Source organism: Gopherus flavomarginatus, chromosome 2 (genome assembly GCF_025201925.1).
Source record: "Gopherus flavomarginatus isolate rGopFla2 chromosome 2, rGopFla2.mat.asm, whole genome shotgun sequence".
Taxonomy (NCBI): Eukaryota; Metazoa; Chordata; order Testudines; family Testudinidae; genus Gopherus; species Gopherus flavomarginatus.
The window spans coordinates 119,795,443-119,817,217 of NC_066618.1; the positions used below are offsets into that span (position 1 = coordinate 119,795,443).

Consider the following 21,775-nt stretch of genomic DNA (forward strand, 5'->3'; position numbering starts at 1 on the left):
TTACAGCAGCTGTCCAAAAAGCATTTCTCTTGGCATAGCACTCCAACCTCATTGTTCAGTATGGGTGGATCAAAACTGCAGTGTCCATGTCACTAAGGTTTGTTAAATACTTTCAGTCTCTGTTCGCATTTCATCACACAACTTCAGTTATATTTTATCATACAAGTAAGTTATGTTATGTGGTGGTCATGTAATAAAAGACAGCTAAATCACAACACACAATTCACAGTTCACTAGCTTAAAATAAAATTTGGTGACCTCAGATCCTTCTAGGACCAGCAATAAAGCCAAGTTCCAAATTTGCATGGCCCTATAGACAGGCACTGAATTCACAGTGCCACAGGAAGACTACTAATTCCAGTAAACTGAGTGAATAAGCGGAAGAAATTATTCTGAAGTACTCTCAATGTCAGCTTAATACTACTCACCTATAATAAGGGTGCTATTTAATTAACAGTGAAATGTGCTCCCAAAAAATCTCTTTCAAAATTAGAGCTCTACAATAATTTCTTCTTTTGACAAGCAACACTTGGAAAATTCTTAAACACAAATGATTGTGTTTAAGAATTTTCCACCAAACCTGTACTCTCTCTTCCAAAAAGTAATATTTTACAAAACTTTATTACTGCATGCTTACCTTTTTAAGTAGCTTTACCAAAATACTGCCTGAGAGCTACAGAAGGGTCTTGCAGTTTAACAGCAATAATATTCTGAGCTTTTTTTTTTAACTCCTGAAAGGACTTTAGACATCAAGGGATAAGGAAAAGGGACAGAGAGTTCTGAGTTTGTTGGCTGTCACTTAGAATTAGTGTTGATGTATTACCTCTGTCACAGCCCAGTGGTGTAAAAATTGGTCCAGATCAGTCAGGTAGAGATGGACAGGTGAAAGCTGTGTCTGACTAATGTGAGGTTTTCCTTTAATGCTCTGAAGGCTAGTCAACTCCTCTTTAGAGAATCCTAGAGACAGTGGAGGAATGAAATAGTTAGGATCACAAAGCAAGTCAAGCGCTGTTCTACTTAATTAGCACCATTGAAAAAAACTCCTTTATTTGTGCCCACAGAACATTTGTTGTTTCACAATTCCAGTAGGTCTCACTTGATATTTTGAAAGTAGTATATCAAAATATGAGTTCTGAGTTCAAAAAGGAAAATGTCCAAACACAAAAAAAGTGATTAAAAAATGTAGGTTAAGGGGAAAAGCTAAGAAATATCCATTCAGAAATTTGAGTGTAATTCGGTTAAAAAAAAAAAAAAAAAAGTCTGAGGGACACCTCTATTTTTCACCATGTACAGCTTTACAAAATATGAATAGTATACTATTTTGTGCCTGGACAAAATTTCCAGTCATAGAAACAATATTTCTCTTATACCAGGTTTGGAGACTGCAAAACTAAATATCTCAGATCCCTACTTTAAATTTTAGAGGCAATTTCTGTATCTGTGTAAAACAAATTGCTTCAACTATTTATGTAGAGAAAGGAAAGAAAAGCCAGCAAATAAGTTTGTGTGGAAACCAAAATATCAGTCCTGAAAAATGAAAATAAAATGAGCAAGGATGAGTGCAACGGAGATTCAATTAGATGCTCATCATACTCTGTAACATGATACATATGTAAAATGTTTAAAATTATAATATTTTAATCTTTGTCCTCCCCTCACCTCGGTCTGAAATCCCATTGTTCAGTGTTGTCTATCAGCCCTTATTTCCATATACAACTGCTTGTCCATCACCAGTACTAGATATATTTGTGAATTCACATCAGAGACGGAACTCCATTTCACTCTTTGTTTCTACTGTGTGTTTTACCAGTTGTAAAGAGCCTAGTACATTTACAGGACTACATAGATTCCCAGACAAAAATCTACATTAAAATTGAATTAAAGTTGTGGGTACATACAAATAATTAATGATAAAAGTACTATGTTGATGATGTAATTATTGCAAAAAACAAGCAACACACACACAGTTAATTCAGAGTTTAAAATTAGGCTTAAGAAAATTCAAACACATTTAAGTATGTAAACATACAACTGAGGCAACCAAACAACCTTACCACTGCTCAGTTGTGATGTCATGCTATCACCCAAACAATTATGATTCAAGCATTACAGTTTTTGTGGTCCCAGAAGAAACTGATTTTTAAAGATAATAATTCCCCCCCACATCCATATTGCCCGTCTCATGGTGTCACTAAAATTAAAACATTGCTATAGTTATAAACATTGCTACCCCTAAATTATTCAATATAAATTCCATCCTAACGTAGTTCATCTTTAAATTGTTAAAAAATTCATACTATGTTAAATAAGAATCCTAAAGGAAATATTACCATGTAATATATCTAGTGATTTGAAGATCTGTAGCATCAACCTCAAATCAATTTTATAAAATTTAACTAACTTTTAGGTTCAGATTCACTGGTATGTACAGGCTGTACACTAGCCAGCTAAGCTGGGCTTTAAAACTAGTTTGCTTCACCAGAGTATCTGGAGTATATTTGTAAATCTGAAAATTAATTTGCAAGTGACTTATCCCCATCCCCTCAGCACACACAAAAAATGGTTACCAGCCTTTCCATAACCTCACCTTTCACTGGAGGTGTGCACACGCCCAAAGCACTGTCGCCTGAAATTTTTCCCTTGGGGTGGTACCTGTCCGGTCAGCTCTGGTGCCACGTGCTCACAGCACCAGTATAAAGGGCTTAGCTGACCCCGCAGACCTTCAGTTCCTTCCTTCGGGCCAACTCCAAAAGAGGGGTACGAAGGGCGGGTTGTGGAACCGACATATCCAACACATCTCAAAGAACAACCGTTATGGAAAGGTTAGTAATCATTTTTTTCTTCAACTGCTTGCACATGCCTATTCTGCTTTAGGTGACTCCCAAGCAGTAGCATAGCATGGCGGAATCGGAGTTCTCGACCAAAACTGGCAACATCCCTAGCTTGTTCAGTAATGGCATAATGAGTAGAAAATGTATGCACTGATGAACAAGTTGCCACTCTGCAAATGTCCTGAATAGGGACATGAGCCAGCAATGCTGATGCTTGTGCTCTCGTGGAGTGTGCAGTCAGAATAGCTGATGGTGGAACACCTGCTGCTCATAACATGTGCGAATGCATGATATAATCCATGATGAAAATCTCTGAGCCAAGTTCTTTCAGCAATCGCTATGAAGAGTTGGATGGCTCTACAAAGTGGGTTGATCCTCTCGATGTAGAATGCTAGGGCACATCTGACATTTAGAGTCTGGACTTGGTGCTCACGTGTGTTTTAAGGTAGAAAACTGGCAGAAAGATTGAGGGATTACTGTGAAACCACCTTTGGGATGAAAGCAGAGTGAGGGTGAAGCTGCAGTTTATCCTCAAAGAAGATTGTGTATGGGGGGGTCTGATGTAAAAGTACGGACCTACAAGACTCTCATGGCTAAAATAATAGCCATCAGAAAGGCCACTTTCCAGGAAAGATATGACAAGGGTCACATTGCCAGTGGCTCAAACGTGGGTATGGGGGCTCTCCGTTTTGACAAGACCAGCTTTAGGTTCCTGTACAGAGTTGCACTCATGTCTCAGGAGCACACCCATGGCTGAGTGCATGTGCCTGCACGCTCTCTACCTGTTTGTGTTGGGTCTTTGCTGACTCAGCCCTCTGGACAAGTCATTCAGAGAGTGAGTGAGTGAGTGTGTGTGAGAGAGAGAGAGAAAGAAAAGCAAAGCAAATCCCTTTTGTGGTACAAGTCCAATAGGGGCCTCTTATCCAGGGAGCTTTTTAGTAGTGCTTGCCCTGGCTCTGCCTGGAGAGATTTGGCGATCCCTCACTCCAGATCAGGGTCTTCTCCCTCAGGTCTTTCTACAGGGAAAGCTGTTCACTTTCCACCCAGGTTGCTCAAGGTCTTCTCTCCCAGGCTTATCTACCTGGAGAGCTTCAATAATCTCTGCCCCTTTTAGTCAGCGTTTGCGTCACCAGGCCTCTCTTACCTGGAGAGATTTTCCAGTTCAGTGCCCTCTGTAACGTCTCTCTCAGTTTGTCCCCACTCCAGAATAGAGCAATACCCCAGGACTCCTTCCCTGAAAGCAGTCTTTGCCCTCTCGGGGCTCTTCTGGCCCCAGCTCTTCAGACTGGCCACTAAAAGAGTTTAGTTCCCCCTTCTGGGGTGCCTCAATGCCCAAGCTACTTCTCCCAGTGACTAATGAGGGTTGGAGGGACTTGGGCCCACCCACTAATCCGGGTCCCAGCCCAGGGACCCTGTAGATAGCAGCTGTTGCTGTGTCCCTTTATATAAGTTGCTCTACTGATCTAGTTCCCTGGGCCACTTTCCTTTGCCGTCTTCACCCTTACCTCAGGGCCTTGTCTTGATGGAGTCCCTGCAACCAAGCTCAGGGCTCCTTCTTGCTCTCCATGGCTTCTGGCAGCACTACCTTGGACTACTCTGAGGTCCTGCAGCTCCAGCCAGCCAGCCACACACCATCCATGCTCCTCCAGCTCTAGCAAGGAACTGAACTTGGTCTGACCGTGCAGCTCTTCTTATACTGACCTGCTGGGCCCTAATGGGCTGCTTCCCACATAGCCACTCTAGACAGCTTTGAGGACCTCTGTGTTGCCCTTTTCTGGGGCGGGGTGTGACAGGGCCAAAAGGCTTCCAGCAGGGGGCCTCAGGGCCTAGTCCACCCATCACAGTCCCATGGAGGGACTGGTTCCTGTATTTGTGAGTACAGTCTTTCTAGGCCTTTGAGGAAACAAATGGCCATCTCATGTGAAAAAACAGATCAATTATTCACCAGGGAGGATGGAATGCTGAAATCGCTATGAGATGAACCTTAAATTGATAAAATCACTAAAACTTGCTGTTTCACGTGTAAAAAATATTCAAGAACAGCCTGCAGCGATGACTGTAGGGGTGAGACTCCACGCTGGAATGCCCAAATGGAGAGGTACATAGCCCTGGTAAAGGGCTTCCTGCTACCTAATAGGACCCAGCAGACCTGTCTGAGTAGACCAAATCAGCACTATTTATTCACAGAGCTTCCAGGCCATCAAAGTGGATGGTGATGCTGAGGTTAGCATGGAGCAGACGACTGTGATTCTGGGATATCAGGTCTGGGAGGAGAGGGAGCATGAAAGTGACCTGTGCCCTGTCCTGCTTGATTTTCACCAGAAGTTTGTGCATGAGCAGGATGGGGGGCAAGCATAGAACAGGTGCACTGTCCACAGGGGCAAAAAGGCATTCGTGAGCGAGCCCAGGGCTGTGGCCTCATAGGGAGCAAAACTGGTGACACTTTCTGTTGTGTCTGGTCACAAACAGTGTCTATTTGGGGAGTCGCCTACTGCTGGAAAACATCCCTGACAATATCCGGGCAAGGGGACCACTGTAGTGACGGGAGAAACACCTGCTGAGGCAATCTGCCACTTCATTTTGCACTCTTGGAAGGTGAGAAGCCTCAAGGTGGACTGACTAGGTTATGGAAAACTCTCACAGGCAAATTGCTTCCTGACACGGGGAGGGGGAGAGAGCAAGCCCCTCCCTGCTTGTTGAGGTAGAACATAGCTGCAGCGTTGCCCATGAACACTAGCACACTCCTGCCCATAATGTGAGGCAGAAACACCTGACAGGTCAGACAAACTGCCTTGGGCTCTCTGATATAAATGTGTCTTCTGGGAACCACAGGCTTTGGGTCTGAGGGGCCCTGGGTGAGCTCCCAAACCCAGCTCTGACATGTCTGAGATCACAGAAATCAAAGGTTGGGGCCAGGCGAAGGGAACACCTGAGCAACCCACCAGACTGTCCAGGCACCAATTGAGGGAGGCTAGGACTGGGGAAGGCACTGTGAGCACAGAGTCTAGATGGTGGCGGTTCAGTGAACAGACCAAGGCCAGTCAAGCCTGAGGCATAGTTTTGCATGCTGCACCATGTACATGAATGAAGCCCTGTGACCTAAAATCTCAGACAAAAACTTAATGGGGTGGTCCTTGATGTGTGCCATTAGTGACATGATCGTGTGAAACGGCCTTCTGGGAGGAAGGCCTTGGCCTGGGTAGAGTCAAGCACAGCTCTGATAAACTCTATCCTCTGCACCAGAGTGAGAATAGACTCCTGCTGGTTTATCAGCAGGTCCTGGGCCTGTCAATTCGACTGTATGAGGTGGATTCTGGACTCTACCTGAGTCTTGGACCGGCTTCTGATTAGCCAGTCATCCAGATACAGGTAGACTTGCACTTCGTCTTCTCAGGAAAGTCGCCACTACTGCCATGAGCTTTGTAAACACCCCTGGGGCCACTGAGAGGCCAAACAGGAGAACCGGGAATTGGTAGTGGGCCTGGTTCACAAAAAACTTGAGGAACCTTCTGTGGCCTTGCAAGATCAAAATGAGAAAATAGGCATCTCTTAAATCGAGAGTAGAGTACCAGTCCCTGGGATCCAGGGAGGGGATAATGGCAGCCAGGGAGACCGTGCAGAACTTCAGTTTCTTGACATAGCCCTTGAGTCGGCACAGGCCTAGAATAGGTCTGAGACCACCCCTGAGGTCCTGTAGGGATTGCCGGACCTCAGGAGACTGAAGGACTGTAGCCACAAGCTCTAACACATGGCCACCGCGGAGGCCATGGACCTGGCCACCAAGTCCACCACATCCAGGAATGCCTGCAAGGAGGCCCAAGCTACCACCTTCCCCTTCTCCACCAGTGAGGAGAACTCCTGCCTGGACTCTTGGGGAAGCGAGTCTTTGAACTTCAACATGGAGTCCCACACACTGAAGTTGTACTTGTCCAGCAGTGCCTGCTGGCTGGCGATCCTAAGCTGCAGTCCCCCGGTAGAATAAACCTTTCTATTGAAAAGGTCCAGTTTCTTGGAGTCATTTGCTTTAGGAGTTGCCCCTTGTAGGCCCTGTCTCTCCCATTCATTGACCGCTGAGACCAGCACGGTCCCCAGGGGGCAGGAAGGAGAGATGAGAATATAGGAACTCATAACTTTTTTCGATGTGGGGGGAAGGGAGGCAGGGGTTTGCAACAGGGCTTTCACTGGGTCCATAATGGCCTCACTGGGAGGTAGAACCACTATCAACATGCCCACAGCAACCAGGATGTCAACCAGGCTATGGGAGGATTCTTTCATTATCTCTGCTTGCAAGCCTGTTTGAGGTCAAGCTCTTCAATAGCTCCCAGTGGGCCTTATAATCATCTTGAGGAGGCGACACATCCACCCCGACACTGCCTCATCCAGGGAGGAGGGTGAGGCAGTCTGCACATGCAGAGGACCTCCTCCTCTCTTTCTGCACTGTCGGGATCCCACAGATCCGCATCCTCAAGTTCAATACCGGGCTCAATGCCGAAGTCCAGGTCGGGCACTGCCCAATGAGACAGAGACACTCTTCTCTTGGAAGCCTCCAAGTCAGAGCTTCTAGAATGAGGCCCTGGCATCGGGGCAAACTCCAAAGGGTTCCAAAAGGGCGAACAGTGACCACTAGACCAAGGATGCGGTGGGCACACCTGTGCTGGGGTCCATGATGGGGCTTGGATGGCTGGAGGGATAACAAGGGCAACTCCTTGGATGGGAGGAGTTTGACCTAATCCCCAAATCAGCTAACAAGTTTTCCTCCAGGAATCATGATGGTGTGGTTCCTACTGGTGCCAGGAATTGGTGCTGAGGCTAGGAGGCTTGCGTCGGGGCCAGCCACGACAGTTTCTCTCTAGAGGCACTGCAGGGTCTGGAACCAGAGGACAGACGGGGGCTACATGTTCCCTCCTGCCCACTGGCACCAATGCTGCAGATTCTTGTACTGCCGGTGATACTGAAAGTGACAACAGGTCTCTGGCCTCAGCAAATGCCTCCAGGTAAAACTCCACTAACTGATGGAGAAGCACCAACTAAACTATATAACTAAGCAACTGTTCACACTCTAACTATACACAATATGAACAAACAAATAAAAACGAAGAGCTCTAAGAACGGCTCGCCATAGCATGCAGAGCAGTTCCAGCGAACATCATTGGCAGTAAAGAGGAACTGAAGGGGCGCAGGGTCAGCCAGGCTCTTTATACCAGTGCTGTGAGCACACAGCACCAGAGCCAACCCAATGGGTACCACTGAAGGAAAAATTTCTGGCGACTGTGCTCGGGGCGCGCACACACCTACAGTGGAATGGCCATGTCCAGACACTCGAAGAATCACTCTTTCCCTCTCCCATGGTTTCCAGTGTTGTTGCTTTCTGGTGCCAGAGAGCTAAGAGAAACAGTGTCACAGCAGTTGGTTATCTGGGATACAGGAGTGGGTGTTTTTTTATTTTAACTATTTAAAAAAAAAATATGGGCAAACAAGTAAATGTATAGATATTAAATTGTGGAATGTGACTGTCAGAGTTAAAAGGAAACATATGTATATTAAATTTAGTTACCTATAAAAGTCTGGAGGTAAACTGGACAGCTGGGGGCATGCAGTGAGTGAGAGGAGGCTGTGCAGAGAGTCTGGGGAGAACAGGGGGAAGAGGAGTCTACAAAGGGACCATAATGGGCAAGTAGTGAAAAATGGGGGATTCAGGGGCAATGTTGAGCGAGGCCAGAAATGTACATTGGGTCAGGAATGCGAGAAGGGATTCATATGCAGGGGGATCCTGTGTTGGTGAAACCAGGACTGTGCACTGGTCGTGAGGTCTGGAACGGGGAGCCCAGTCCCTTTGTGTCAAGGCATCAGTGAGCGAAAGGCTACCCACAACAGCACTACTGCCTCAGCTCCATTGTGCACTCAGGCAACATCACTGGGGCCATAAAGTGAAGACATCAGCCCTCAGAGACTGGTCACTTTCCTACCTCCCCAATTCTTAGGCCCCTCTCTTTGGATAGCACTCATTTCTCCTCAATACAAACCTTCATCCCTCCCAAAGCCACACATATCTGTTTCCCTCTGCTCCTCCCCATAACCGCACTCTACCCCTCACCGTCCCCCCGCATCTCCCGACACCAGGAAGCAGCACTGTGGGGAGCCTTGAGAAAGCATAGAGATGTGCAAGAACATGACTGAGGCAGGAACAGAAGGAGGAGAAATATAAAGCTTATTTTCCATTAAGATTATTCAAGATTTAAAAAGCTTTGAAAAATACCAAGTTTCTTAGAGAACACATTTTAAAATAAATTTTAACTCAAATTTTCAGAAAACTTGTTCTGTAACTCAAATAGAGTAAATACAGTAATTTTATCAAAGCTATGTCGTATTCTTCATATAAAGCAAAGAAGTTGAAATCCTGCTTTAAGAGTAAAACGCAGTTCATCATTAACTCCAGAGTCATGACCAGAGATTCCATATGATCACCACCAAGGGAAAAAAAAAAAAGGCATTGAAGTAGGAGGTGCTACTGTGCCTATTTTTATAAGAGCTGTTTCAGTGCATGCCACAAGGCACAGAGCCCATCCTAGGCTAATGGCTTTTCACAGTTCTGGAATCCATGCAGCATAATGCTCAGCTCCAAAAGCGGAGAACAAAAGAAGCTGGAATCTGCATAAGTAACTTCACAAAGCGAAAACTGCAATATCCAGTTTCACATGTGTAAAATATCAACTGTGGCACTAAGGATGCACAGTACACTAGTTTTACACTAATAATTTCTCCCTCTGATTGAGGACTACACACATGTTAAATATGAAATCTGAAATCCAAACTGCTTCTTTGCTACTCATGCACAAAACCTCACACCCCACCTTGGTCTGCCGGATTTAACCATCCAGACACATAGGAGAGCACATCTTTTATCCTCTTTGTTTGGGAAAGTCTTGGGACTTGACTTTTATTTGCATCAGTGTTCATTGGCTGGTAATAATTCTGTTTGTCTAAAGAGCATTGGAAGCCCACTCTACTGTGTTTTACTTTATATTTGGATGTTATGTTTTTAATATTGTTCGGGGCACCATCACAATCAGATTGGTGCTCATAATTCTATCATCAATCAAAATAAAGCAGCTATGCAATTCACTTAAAGCAAGAATAATTTTTTTTTCTTGCTCAAATAATTGCTGAATAGATTTTCTTCAAGTTTTCAAAAAGAAAACATAGAACCATAGGGTGAGAAGGGACCACAAGTGTCATCTAGTCTAACCCCCTGCCAAGATTCAGTACGTATCTATATACTGAAACAAAATATGAAAAATATTCAGTCCACATGGTAACTGAGGGTGAAAGAGTAAGCCATTAAAAATAAGAAATAAGAATGAAAATGCTTTCTCACCCATAACCAAACCATATCACAATGCTAGAATTTCTGATCTTTTTTCCATTGTGTAAAAGTATTTAACCCATATTTAATATTTATCATTAATCTACTTTATACAGTCATTATACTAAATGAGATCCAATATCACTTTATCACAATCAATTTCATGTTCTTAATTTCAATTTATAAAATTCAAATGGATTACCCGTAAGTGTCGAAAACAAGAAGCTGAAGTAGTCCACATCGTTCACTGAACTGTCCTGCACTTGGCATTTCCATCCAGCAAAGGAAGATCTATTTAAAAACAAAAACAATGGGAGGGCTATTATAAAACACTATAATTAAAAATACACTTTTGGAAATTAGACATGAATATAATCAATTTAAAAATCAAATCAGCATGCGTTATTTTTAGCACACCTGCCCCCAACTGTTAAAGTAAAACTTATACCAGCTTCACGCAATTTTATTTGCCTATCTGGGTGTTTTGTTTGTTGTTTTTAAATGGATAACAGAAAACTTTCCTCTTCTATGACTGTCATCAAAGGTGGCCTGTAGATTGTGTTACTGAGCTGTAAATTTTCATAACTATTGATACAACACTTATAGGGAAAAAATAGCAGCCACCAGACACAGTAACTTAGACCAATTATATTTTACCTGGAACCTTATTTTACATTTGATGTTATAGATTTAAAGTAAAATAAAAAATTTTTAAATTAAAAAGTCACTATTTTGCAAGACCAAGTTATATTTTTCATTATATTCAGTAACTTTAAAATATCTCTTTTTACACAACTATGGAGTCCATTAAATAGTAGTGTCAGCATATATTTAGAATGGATAAGGATCTTAAACATGGGAATTATAATAAAAAATAAACATACAGAGAAAGAGACCTAAATTAAAACTTGCTCTGAAGTCTCTCATGTGTTCTATTTTTTTTAATAGGTAAGACATAATGAAGAGCTAACAGCACCACCTATTAAGGTTGCCCAACACTTCCTATTATAAGACTTTGTTTTCAGCTGCTTGTAACTTTGTCAAACTAATTATTTGGGTTGAAATTTTCCAGGCTGCGTGTCTGCCTCAGCCAAAATGGTTCAGCCATCTCCAAGAATGAGACTGGGGGAATATATGGTGTTTTGCCCATGTTCACTTCTAGTGACCTTTTCTTTGAGAAGTGCTAGCACCCCCCCAAGATTTGAAGCAGAAACTTAAAACTTGCCGTGGGGTGGCCTGTTTGTCAGGATGAGTCTTTTGCTGCAACCATGAAAATCCACCCAAATTTGGCCAAGTTATAAGCCTTTGAGAAAACTAAAGTTCACATATGCTCAGTACAGAGATGCTAGAATCTTCGTAGCTTAATTCCCCCAAAATTCTGCCTGCCCTAACCATACTCCAATCCCAGGGCTTCAGGGGCCCAAGCAGGATTTCTGTGCAATTACAGCACTGGATGTTCTAACCCATGCTGTGTCCTGATCCAGGCACCAGAACTGTACACAGGGAGCCAGTCTGTCTTTTAGTTTCAAGGCACCCTTTGTACCCAAGTAGCTTGGAGAGGGAAGCTGCCTGAATTGTATGCAGAGGAGACAAGAGCTATACCTGGGGAGCACAGACAGGGACAAGGAGCCTGGGAGAAAAGGGGGCCTCAGAGCCAGTCCTGGTTAGGCAAAGAGACTGGAACTGGAAGCCAGGGAAGCAGAGAAAATTGAGACTAGATGGGCAAGGAGAGAGGGTCAGAGAGGGAAAGATTTATGGGATAAACACCAATTTCCTTTTTTTTTTTCTTTCCCCTGAGGGTGTTTTATTTTGTGTTCACTAGTTAAAACCAAAAATCAGAAGTCCTTCCTACAGTGGAAGCCCTTATGTCTCCTGGTGAAGACAATGGCAGACTACAGGGAGGACAGTTCTCTGTTCAATGACAGGGAGGACTCTTTTCCGTGATGGTGAGGAGTAGACCTCTAGAGGTTGTACAAATGCGTAAGATGCCCTGGTTCTTCCTACTCTCAACTACCAAGGCCAGGATCGATGCTGAGAGGTGTGACAACACAGACAGAGTTGTGCTGGTTGAGTCCAGAGTTGTAGGCTGCTCCTTCTCTCCAGCCCATGATGCTGTGCGGGGCTTGAAGGATTTCCCTCCAGAGGCCTTGCCATATCAGTCCTTATGGGAAGGCACTGAACTCCTGCCTTGGTCTCAGAGAGACCATTTCAGGGCCTGACTTCAACACTGGAAGTGATGGTGATACTGACTGACATCAATGTGGAGGTCAGGCTAGGTGTTGTGGCTGTAGTTTGCCCACCTCTGCCCCATCTGGCCCGCAAGAGCCTCCTGCCCAGCCCCTGAGCTCCTGGCCCGGGAGGCTAGCCCCTAGCCCCTCCCCTGCAGTCCCCACTCCGCTGCAGCCTCAGCTCACTGTGCTGTCGGCACAATGCTCTGGGTGGTGGGCTCTTGCCGGGCAGCAGAGCCGCAGCCTGACCCGGTGCTCTGTGCTGCGCAGTGGCATGGCTGGCTCCAGCCAGGTGGCACGGCTGCCTGTCCTGGTGCTCTGGGCAGCACGGCTGTAGCACCACCAGTCACCAGTGCTCCAGACAGCGTGGTAAGGGGGCAGGGAGCAGGGGGGGTTGGATAGAGGGCAGGAGAGTTCAGGGTGGTGGTCAGGAAGGAGAGGGAGGATTGGATGGGATGGCGGGGGGCAGTCGGGGCAGGAGTTACGGGGGCGGTCAGGGAAAAAGGGTTGTTCGATAGGGCAGGGGTCCGGGGGGGGGCCAACAGGAGGCGAGGAATGGGGGGGGTTGGATGGGGGAGGAGTCCTGGCTGGGAGGGGGCAGATAGGGGAAAGGGCCAGGCCACACTTGGCTATTTGGGGAGACACAGCCTCCCCTAACCGACCTTCCATACAATTTCAGAAACCCGATGTGGCCCTCAGGCCAAAAAGTTTGCCTGCCCCTGTGCTAGTGTGTTGATGCTAGATCTTTTCTCATTGCTAACTTCTCTGCATCACCCTTAGGTATCATCTGTCTGCTTGACAGGACACTGAACAATGCTAGCTTGTCGACTAGTATGATTCTGAAGCTCATTTCCTTAGAGTCTGAGGAGACCTTCATGGACTGTTCCAGAAGGTGGAGTTTCATTTTTTATGTGTGTGACTTGTTCATACTTATGGAGAAGGACAAGCATAGCAAACACTTGTCTGCAATTCCCTCAGGCAGAACAGACACCTACTGTGACCATCCTTCAAGGGGATTAGTCCATCACAGGACAGACAGGGCTTGAAGCCCACAGTTTTAAGTCCACTATTTTGAAAAGCCTACAGAGGGAGCTTATAAAGGGGGATCAAATCACAGCAGTCAAAAATAGGAGCTCACAAGTAGTTCTGTAGATTTTGCAGAATTTAGCCTGAACTAGGAACTAGCAGGTCAGACACATAACAGTTTCATCTTACTGCCACTATGAGACAAACCTTTCTGTCCCTGCAATACCCTCCCTCATTCACTACACAACTTCCAACTTCTGCAACAAATGAGGAAGGGGTCCTACCAACAACCATTTCTTTTCTCTCACAATAGAATCCTTAGTCATCACAAGATCAGATCCATCCAGCTCAGTGAACAAGGGAGGACTCTGCTGTAATCATTGGGCTTACAACTTTACCTCATTTGTGAGTTCAACTGTAAAAAGTGAGGCCAAGTTTATAAAACGCCACAAAAACCTATAACAAATGCTGATGGGAAGAGGTGAAAAGCAAGAAAGACTGAATTAGTCCAAATAAAAAGGTCTAGTAGTATAACAAGGACCGTATTAAGACCATGCCTAGTAAACAAGAATATTGTAAAACCAAAAATGAGTGAACCAAATTTAGGGTGTCAAATCAGGCCTCACTGATGGACGATAATAATAATAATAGGATGGACTATTCCATGCATCACTTCCCTTTTGGGTCCTTAAACAAAGAATTCTTGGGAAGAAAAATTGGCTATTGGAGCGAGCTTCATTACCATGGCTTCCACACCCGGGAACCCCAGGCCTTCATCATCTGATCCTGAGAGACTTCCCAACCAGACCAGGCCAGAAAGAGGGCCCCAAATGACATCATAACCTCTACCATCAGTGGCTGAATACCAACCACCACTTGGGATATGAGACTTTCTCTGTTCAACTCTACCCTCTCATGTCCTTTTTCTTCCCTACCACTATTCCTTTCATATCGCTCTCCTTTATTCATTCTTTCTAATAAGAATCTGACTTAGCCAACCAAGACTGTATATTTTGCAACGTTGTTATGAGCCTGTGACCAGAAAGAAGCAGCTCAAAGTAATACCCTTAACAGTCCAATGCTGGCACAAGTTGCCAGATCTCAAAGCGGCCAATAAGACAGCATGCTGTGACAGTGTTTGCAAGGGACAGTCATCAAGAGACAGAAGCTGCATTTTCTATGTTTGCTATTCTTTTCTTTCCATTTTTGATTGTCTTGTTTTGCCTTTTTAGGGAATGGGATTGGACTTAAACACGACCACCAATAACAACAGCTCTAGCCCATCTTTTCCCCCAGAAGGACAGTAATTACCATCTTTAATACCATCTACAAGATTGTCAAACAAGGAGGGGGGAGGGGGAAGAGGGCTGCTTCTTTCTAAAATCTCTCTTTAGCAAAAGGGAAAAAGGAATGTTAACATGAAAGCCTTACTTAATATTTTACATTTCAAATGCTTTAACTGTTTCTTCCTTCTTCTCCTGCAGCCTTACTAAAAGGTTAGAAAGATTTTTAATGGTGTGGTTGCCATAGCACTAAGCAGGCTGAAGTCTGTACAACAAACCCTAAATCTTGTTTAAAATCGTTTAACGTTGGACAGTGACAGGATTATGTTAACACTTTAGACTCTTTGGGCCCCTTTATTCCATCTAAATGAATACAGGTCTCATATGGAAAAAATAATGTGACCATATAATTAAAGACTATATCATAATACATATGCACAAGAGAGCCACACTAAAGTCGCACAAGCAACCTTTGTCCTGACATTTCCTAACTTTTGATTATTAAAGTTGCAAAGTCAAGCAATGTTATTTTAACAGGTTTCTGTATGTAATTATCAAATGTACAGAACATGTTCTAGGAGCCAGGAGATTTAGGTTCTGTGCCTGGCTCTTCCATTTACTGTGAAACTTCAAGAAAGCCATTTACGCTCTCTGTGCCTCAGTTCCCTCATCTGTACAACAGATCACTTATTTGAGGATGGGGCTAGGCTGTTTTCAGTGGTGGCAGATGACAGAACAAGGAGCAATGGTCTCAAGTTGCAGTGCGAGAGGTCTAGGTTGGATATTAGAAAAACTATTTCACTAGGAGGGTGGTGAGGCACTGGAATGGGTTACCTAGGGAGGTGGTGGAATTTCCATTCTTAGAGGTTTTTAAGGCCCAGCTTGACAAAGCTCTGGCTGGGATGATTTAGTTGGGGTTGGTCCTGCTTTGAGCAGGGGGTTGGACTAGGTGACCTCCTGAGATCTCTTCCAACCCTAATCGTCTATGATTCTATTTGCCAGAGGGTATGTGACATTCAATTAATTGTATGGGAATACTTTGAGAGCTTCAGATGAAAGTTTCTATAGAAGCCAGAAGTATTAGCATATTGCGATACTAATATCTGCCGTGTGAAGCTAATCTATAAATTAAATACAAGACTAATGTGGTCATCCTTTCCATAGGATCCAAGTATCTAGTTAAAACTATTATTTTTTGAGGTTCATGGAGGTGATTAGAAAATGGGATCAAAATGTTCAGTATAAAGAGAAACCTCAATTTCAATGAATAAATGTAGATGCATTACAAACAAGTGAAAATAGCAAACTATCTTGCACACAAATTGTAGTTAAATATATTAATTCTTTCACAAATAACTAAAAAGTATATGTGCATTTCTAAAAAAAATATATATATATGCTCGTAATTTATAAGTTAGAAATATTTAACTCTTAAAACATGTCTTTTGTACTCTCCAATAGATGGGGGAGGAGATTTATTTAAATGCAAGTTTTAGTTTCCCTTTTTGGAATAAATTCGTTTTATCAAAGATAGGAATCTAACTGTTACAGAACTGTTGATGAGCGGGAGACCTCTTCAATCATCCAGTTCAAACCCTAAATTAACTATGATAAACTGTACACTATAATTTCCATAATTTTATCTAATCTCAATGAGAATCTCTCTATTGAGCATGTTGTAACTGCATCATTAGGCAACCTGTTCAACAGACCAATTGTTATTAAAAATCAAAGTTGAACCTTATTAACTTAAGCTCACTGCTTCTTTTGCTATTCATGTCACAGATTTTCCAGGTAGCAGCAGTTGTCAAAAGCCTCTTTTCTTACTTGTATTTGGCAAGAAAGTTGTGACCTTTTCTTTCAGATGCAGTCCTTGCTACTTTTGCCCATGTCTTTATAAACTCCACTTTGCATTACTGGAATATACTCTATAGGATCATACCTCAACCACTGGGAAACTGCAGTTAGTGCGGAATGTGGCTATATCCCAAAAGGAGTCCATTATATTCATGCTCTGTGATCTATGCTAGCTACCAAATGATTTCTGAGTGAAGTTTAAGGTGTTGATTTTAACATATAAAGCCCTATGTGGATCTTAACTATTCCTGAAACATCTCTTTCCATGTGATACCGTGGCAGCTACAACATATAAGGTGCCTGAGAAAACAAATCCCTAGCTTAAATGGGAGGAGGCTGGGGTTCTCAACTCTGCAATACACTCTCTTACCGTCTTCCAGGCAGCCTGAGCTCAGATTTACTGACAGGAAATGTAGTAATTGAAAAATATTCATTTGCACTTTGAAATCCCTTACCTCTCCCACCATAATCTTTATTTTTGGTGACAAACTTTTACTCTCCAAAAACTGACTAACGAATACAAAAACTACCTCTATTTCTTTTAACCCACAAACTAAAGAAAGAAAACAGCAGAAATAGTACTGTTTAAGACATGCATGAAAGAGGTGCTGAGACAGACATACAGCAGCTGCTGAGGCACACACATGCTACATACAGAACTCTTGGACATATTCTTCACATATATTGTCAAATCTTTCAATAAGCCCTGTTGTTGAGGCATTATAGGCTACCTTTCAAACATATGCATCTGAAAAGCACATACAAAATGTTCAAATGGACACACATGGTAACTACTCGCAATTACATTTTCAAGGAACAGGTATGCAGGTAAAGTTTAATGCATTAAAGGAAAGAACTAAAATAAATGGGTTTAGGACACAGGGTGTAGCCACTTGTATTTGCATATGATTTAACATAATCAGGGATGCAAATTCTGCTACTAGTTTAGTTAAGAGTAGTTAGGGTTTGTCCACAGAAGAAAGTTGCACTGGATTAACTAAGTCAGCCAGCACCTATGAGACAAGGAAGATATTCCTCAGAAGCCTCCAACTTTGTCATGAGACACCTCCACCTCTCCTTCAGTCTTCCAAATTTGCACTCCACCATCATTCTGCAGCTACACAGTGTTTAGTTATACAGCTTCTTTCTCCTGTTGAAGTATACTGTAAAAGGTTTCATAACCCAGGGATGCAGAAAATAAGATGGGTCTCCCAAAATGACAGGAGGAAGCACCATCATTATAGTGCTCAGTTATCTTGGGAGCAACATAATTTTTTTCCATTGCATAAAACAGCTGAATTTCTAAATAACCTGGCATCATGGACCTTTCCAGACTACCCCCATACTAATATTGATGAATTTTTCACAGCAGTCAACCTGGCCTTGCTGCTTGATGAAGAAACACTCTTTCTGTTGATGAATTCTGAAACTAGTATAGGAGGCAAAGAATAACTATCTGGGTCCCAACAATGACCCCACTACAATTTGGAAACCCCAACCAAGCAAATCCATCAATAAACTTCCATGTATTGCCAAGCTTTCTGAGCTTGACCCAAGTCTGTAGCACTCTCCTCCATGACAACAGCTCTGATAGTTACTCTACTAATACACCAAACTGGTTACCTACTAAATAGCAGCAATTGGGTTTGGCAAGCTTCCAGATGGTGACCACCACATATTCTCCATCATCTGAGGGGAATTCTCATGTTGGTGTTCCACTGCTTTGGGGTGAGCTCTGCTCAGATCTGTAGGAAAGCAGCCTGAAATTCTGCAGCCACTGTAGGTCATCCCAGTTGTCCACGACTATCCTGTTCCACCAGTTGGATCCAGGTGGCTGAGCCCACAAACAGTGCTCCATCAAGAGAAATGCTCCAGGAAAATGTCATGCAGAAGCATCTACTTGATTTCGTCCTCCTCCAGCAGTCTTTCCACATCATCATGGATGTCCCTCAAGTCAACCAGCACCATCTGGCTCTGTTGACTGCTAATACCTATGGAGCAGCCTGTTCATGTAAATGACTATCAGGATTGCAGCATTTGTCTGGCAAAAGTTGCCAAAAAAAAAAAATCAGGTGAATAAGAAGACAACTGGAGAAGAATCACGTGGGTTATTGTTTAGTTTGATCCCAAGTTCCAGAACTGCAGTGGGTTCCAACAAGTATCCCATAATTCAAAGACCTAAGTGGTAGGATACTGCACCAGAATATTGTGCAGTTATTTTTTAAAAGCATAGATCTGTGCGGATGCAATGACTACACGAAAGTAGCTTAATCCAGTATGAACAAAACCATATGGATGGACTTTTTCAGGATAGATATAATTGTATAGCTATAACTGAAAGAGACACTGAAAACTTTCCCCTGCTGACAAGCTCTTAAACTGGTTTTGCCAATGCCTGTGTGAACATTTATTTTGGCTTAAGAGTGATTTATTTCAGTTTAGCTTAAACCAATTCCTAACTGACTTAAGACAAAGCAAAATAAGGACTGCTTTAAACTACAGTAAGAGTATCCATACCACCTTCTGCATCAGTTTAACGAAAGTGGTTTAAAGTCATGCAATTAGTGGCTTGAGGACAGCACATTAGATAAACAGTGTTCACAGCTTTCCCGCCAGATTCAGTTGAGAATTGAACATAAAGCAGGCATTCGACCACTTTGTAATGTGCGAAGAATATAGCATACTCTCCCCAAAATTACAGCACTTGTTCTTTGATGAGTACTGAATTAATGTTCTGCGAATTTACAAGTAAACCCATTAATTTGGGAGTTAAAGAATCTATTTTAAATTAATTGCAAGAAAATAAGCACACTGTCAATTTTTTGTCTCAAATGATCTCAGCCCAGGCATTATCAATTTATACAAAAACTAGCAGAGCTGGGTCTTGTAGATTTGGTGCAATCAGTAGATTCAGAAATTATTATTATTATTTTTTTTTTTAGGAACAATGGGAATTTCACCTATTACATTTCTTAAATAAAAGTTTTTCCATCAGAGGTCAAATAATGTTCTCCTTCAGAGAAACTCAAATATGCTCTACTGTCTTTCATTGTTCTGAGTGGGACTGAGGCCAGGCTACCCTTAGTAAAAGTGGTCCATTCACTTGCTCCACATGTTGCTCCTTTCTGCCACCTAACAGCACTGGGGAACTATTTTCCAGAAAAGCAGGTTGACTCCATGAGGGAAAAAGAAAATTGACACTCTCTAATGTCTTTAAAAATCAGTTCACAAACACTAATGTGCATTAAATTATAATTGTGTGTGTATTGCCTTGTGTCACTCTGGTGCTGAGGGAAGCCTTAACTGGCTTTGCATACCATAACATATTTGATTTTCTTTTAAGTCTAATATATACTCCTCTGAAGTTCCTGGGTTTATAATGCTCATTTTGGGGATAATTACAGTGCCCCGTAACATTTTTACCCTAAATTTGTACTGTCTGTCTAGAAAAGTATCCTGTTTCTGACAGGATAATACCCTAAATTTTTACCCAAAATATTTACTTTCAGTATTAACTCCAATTTAATACAGGTTTTGTCTAAGAATATATATGTGTGTGTTTCTGGCAATATACACACAAATATACTCACATATACAGGTAACGTGGCTTTCCGTGTAGGGATAACTACAAGGAAAGACCCTTTTAAGACAGGAAAAACAATTATCAAATGTAACGACGAGTCAACGGTGCTGCTGAACAGGATCTATTTAAAATATCTGACAGATAAGCAGGTGGTTTGAACTAAAAGAAACTTGTACATGAAAACGTATCCTCCACAAAACAGAACTTGAATAGAAGTAAAACAGTGCCATCTAGCGGCAATCCAACAGGTACAGAATACTGAAGAATCTGGAGGGATTGATTTATATAAACTTGTGGAATACGTGTGTTTTACCTATACAATTCTGTGGCTACAGAATATGCAGTAGCACCAATCTCTTGCTACCAAACTGTGCAGCAGTCTGTTTTAATGTTTTGGGTTTTCTGAAACTTACATTTTTAGCCCTTTTGATTGTGAAAAAAAAACTTTCGAAAAACAAAGAAAGGCAAACTGACTGATGAAAACAGAGGTCAGCAATGGGCCTTTCAGAAGAGATACTGAAAAAGGTTTAACTGGTAATGTACATGGGGACAAGAACATTTTGATTTTCGCTCAGTCACGTTTTCTGTTGCAAGGTTGAAAATGGCTTGTTCCAATCTATACTAGCAGTTGATTGATTTTCAAAAATGGTTCCGGGGGAACTATCACAGATATCAGTTTTCAGCTGTTATTTTTCCTTATGTAGATGGGAATGTAGGAATTGCCTTATTAGATCAAAACAATGGTTTGCCTAGAATACTATCCTGTGTCTAAGAGCGGACAACACCAGATGCTTCAAAGGAAAGTGCCAGAAAAGCTGCAACAGGCAATTATAGAATAATCTGCCCACAAGACAAGTTTCTTAGGGACAGTCTGAACAAGACGTTATACAGATATAATCATACTGGTATACTTAAACCATGATCGTTATACTGGTATAACTCTGTGTGGACACTCATTCTGCAATTAATGACTTATTCCTGTTTAGTTTAAATTGCATCCAAAGTATTAACTAAAGTGAGAAAGGGCATTCTTATTCTGAAATAATAGTGTCCCCACAGGGAGTTACATTGGTTTAATTCATACTTTACCCTTTTACCAGTGTAACTTCCCATGTAGACAAGCCCTTCCATCCACTAGAGGTAGGTTTGTGCCCTGAAACAGGAGTTCACATGCCTTCTAAAATATTTTTTAAATCTCTATTACTGTAACTTTGAATGTTCTCATTATTCATAAGTGTCCAATTATTTTCAAATCTTGGTAAGCTATTCACCTCAGTGGGGCCGGACTGTAAACCTGTGCAGTTTTTTCTTTCTAGCTGCCTCTACCAGTCAGCATTCTTTATTTTTATTTTTTAAACTCCCCAGCAAGGGGGAGATTGCTGGAGAAGTCCGGATGCTGATGTTTTAACCACCATCTTGTCTAACTCTATTCAGAGTAGATCTATGCAACAAAATGGTAAAATGTCTGTCTACAGCAGATTTCTTACGGCTGCTACCATCCATGGAGCTCTACCTGTAGTAGCAACAATCAGAAATTTTAATTAAAAAAAAAAAATCTAGTTGTAGATGAGGCCCTGAGTCCACAGATAGACTGAAACAACAAG

At 42.5% G+C, this 21,775-nt stretch overlaps 1 protein-coding gene across 6 annotated transcripts in view; it reads right to left on the bottom strand.

Annotated features, from left to right (window-relative positions):
- TEX10 (testis expressed 10) overlaps nt 1–21,775 on the bottom strand; it is a 131,182-nt gene that overhangs the window by 50,038 nt on the left and 59,369 nt on the right. For all 6 annotated transcript variants that reach the window (XM_050938146.1, XM_050938147.1, XM_050938149.1 and 3 more), the window contains 2 exons: nt 10,397–10,485; nt 824–957 (listed from right to left, as the gene is read on the bottom strand). In XM_050938146.1, the coding sequence (XP_050794103.1) occupies nt 824–957; nt 10,397–10,485 (223 nt within the window). The remainder of the gene's footprint in view (nt 1–823; nt 958–10,396; nt 10,486–21,775) is intronic.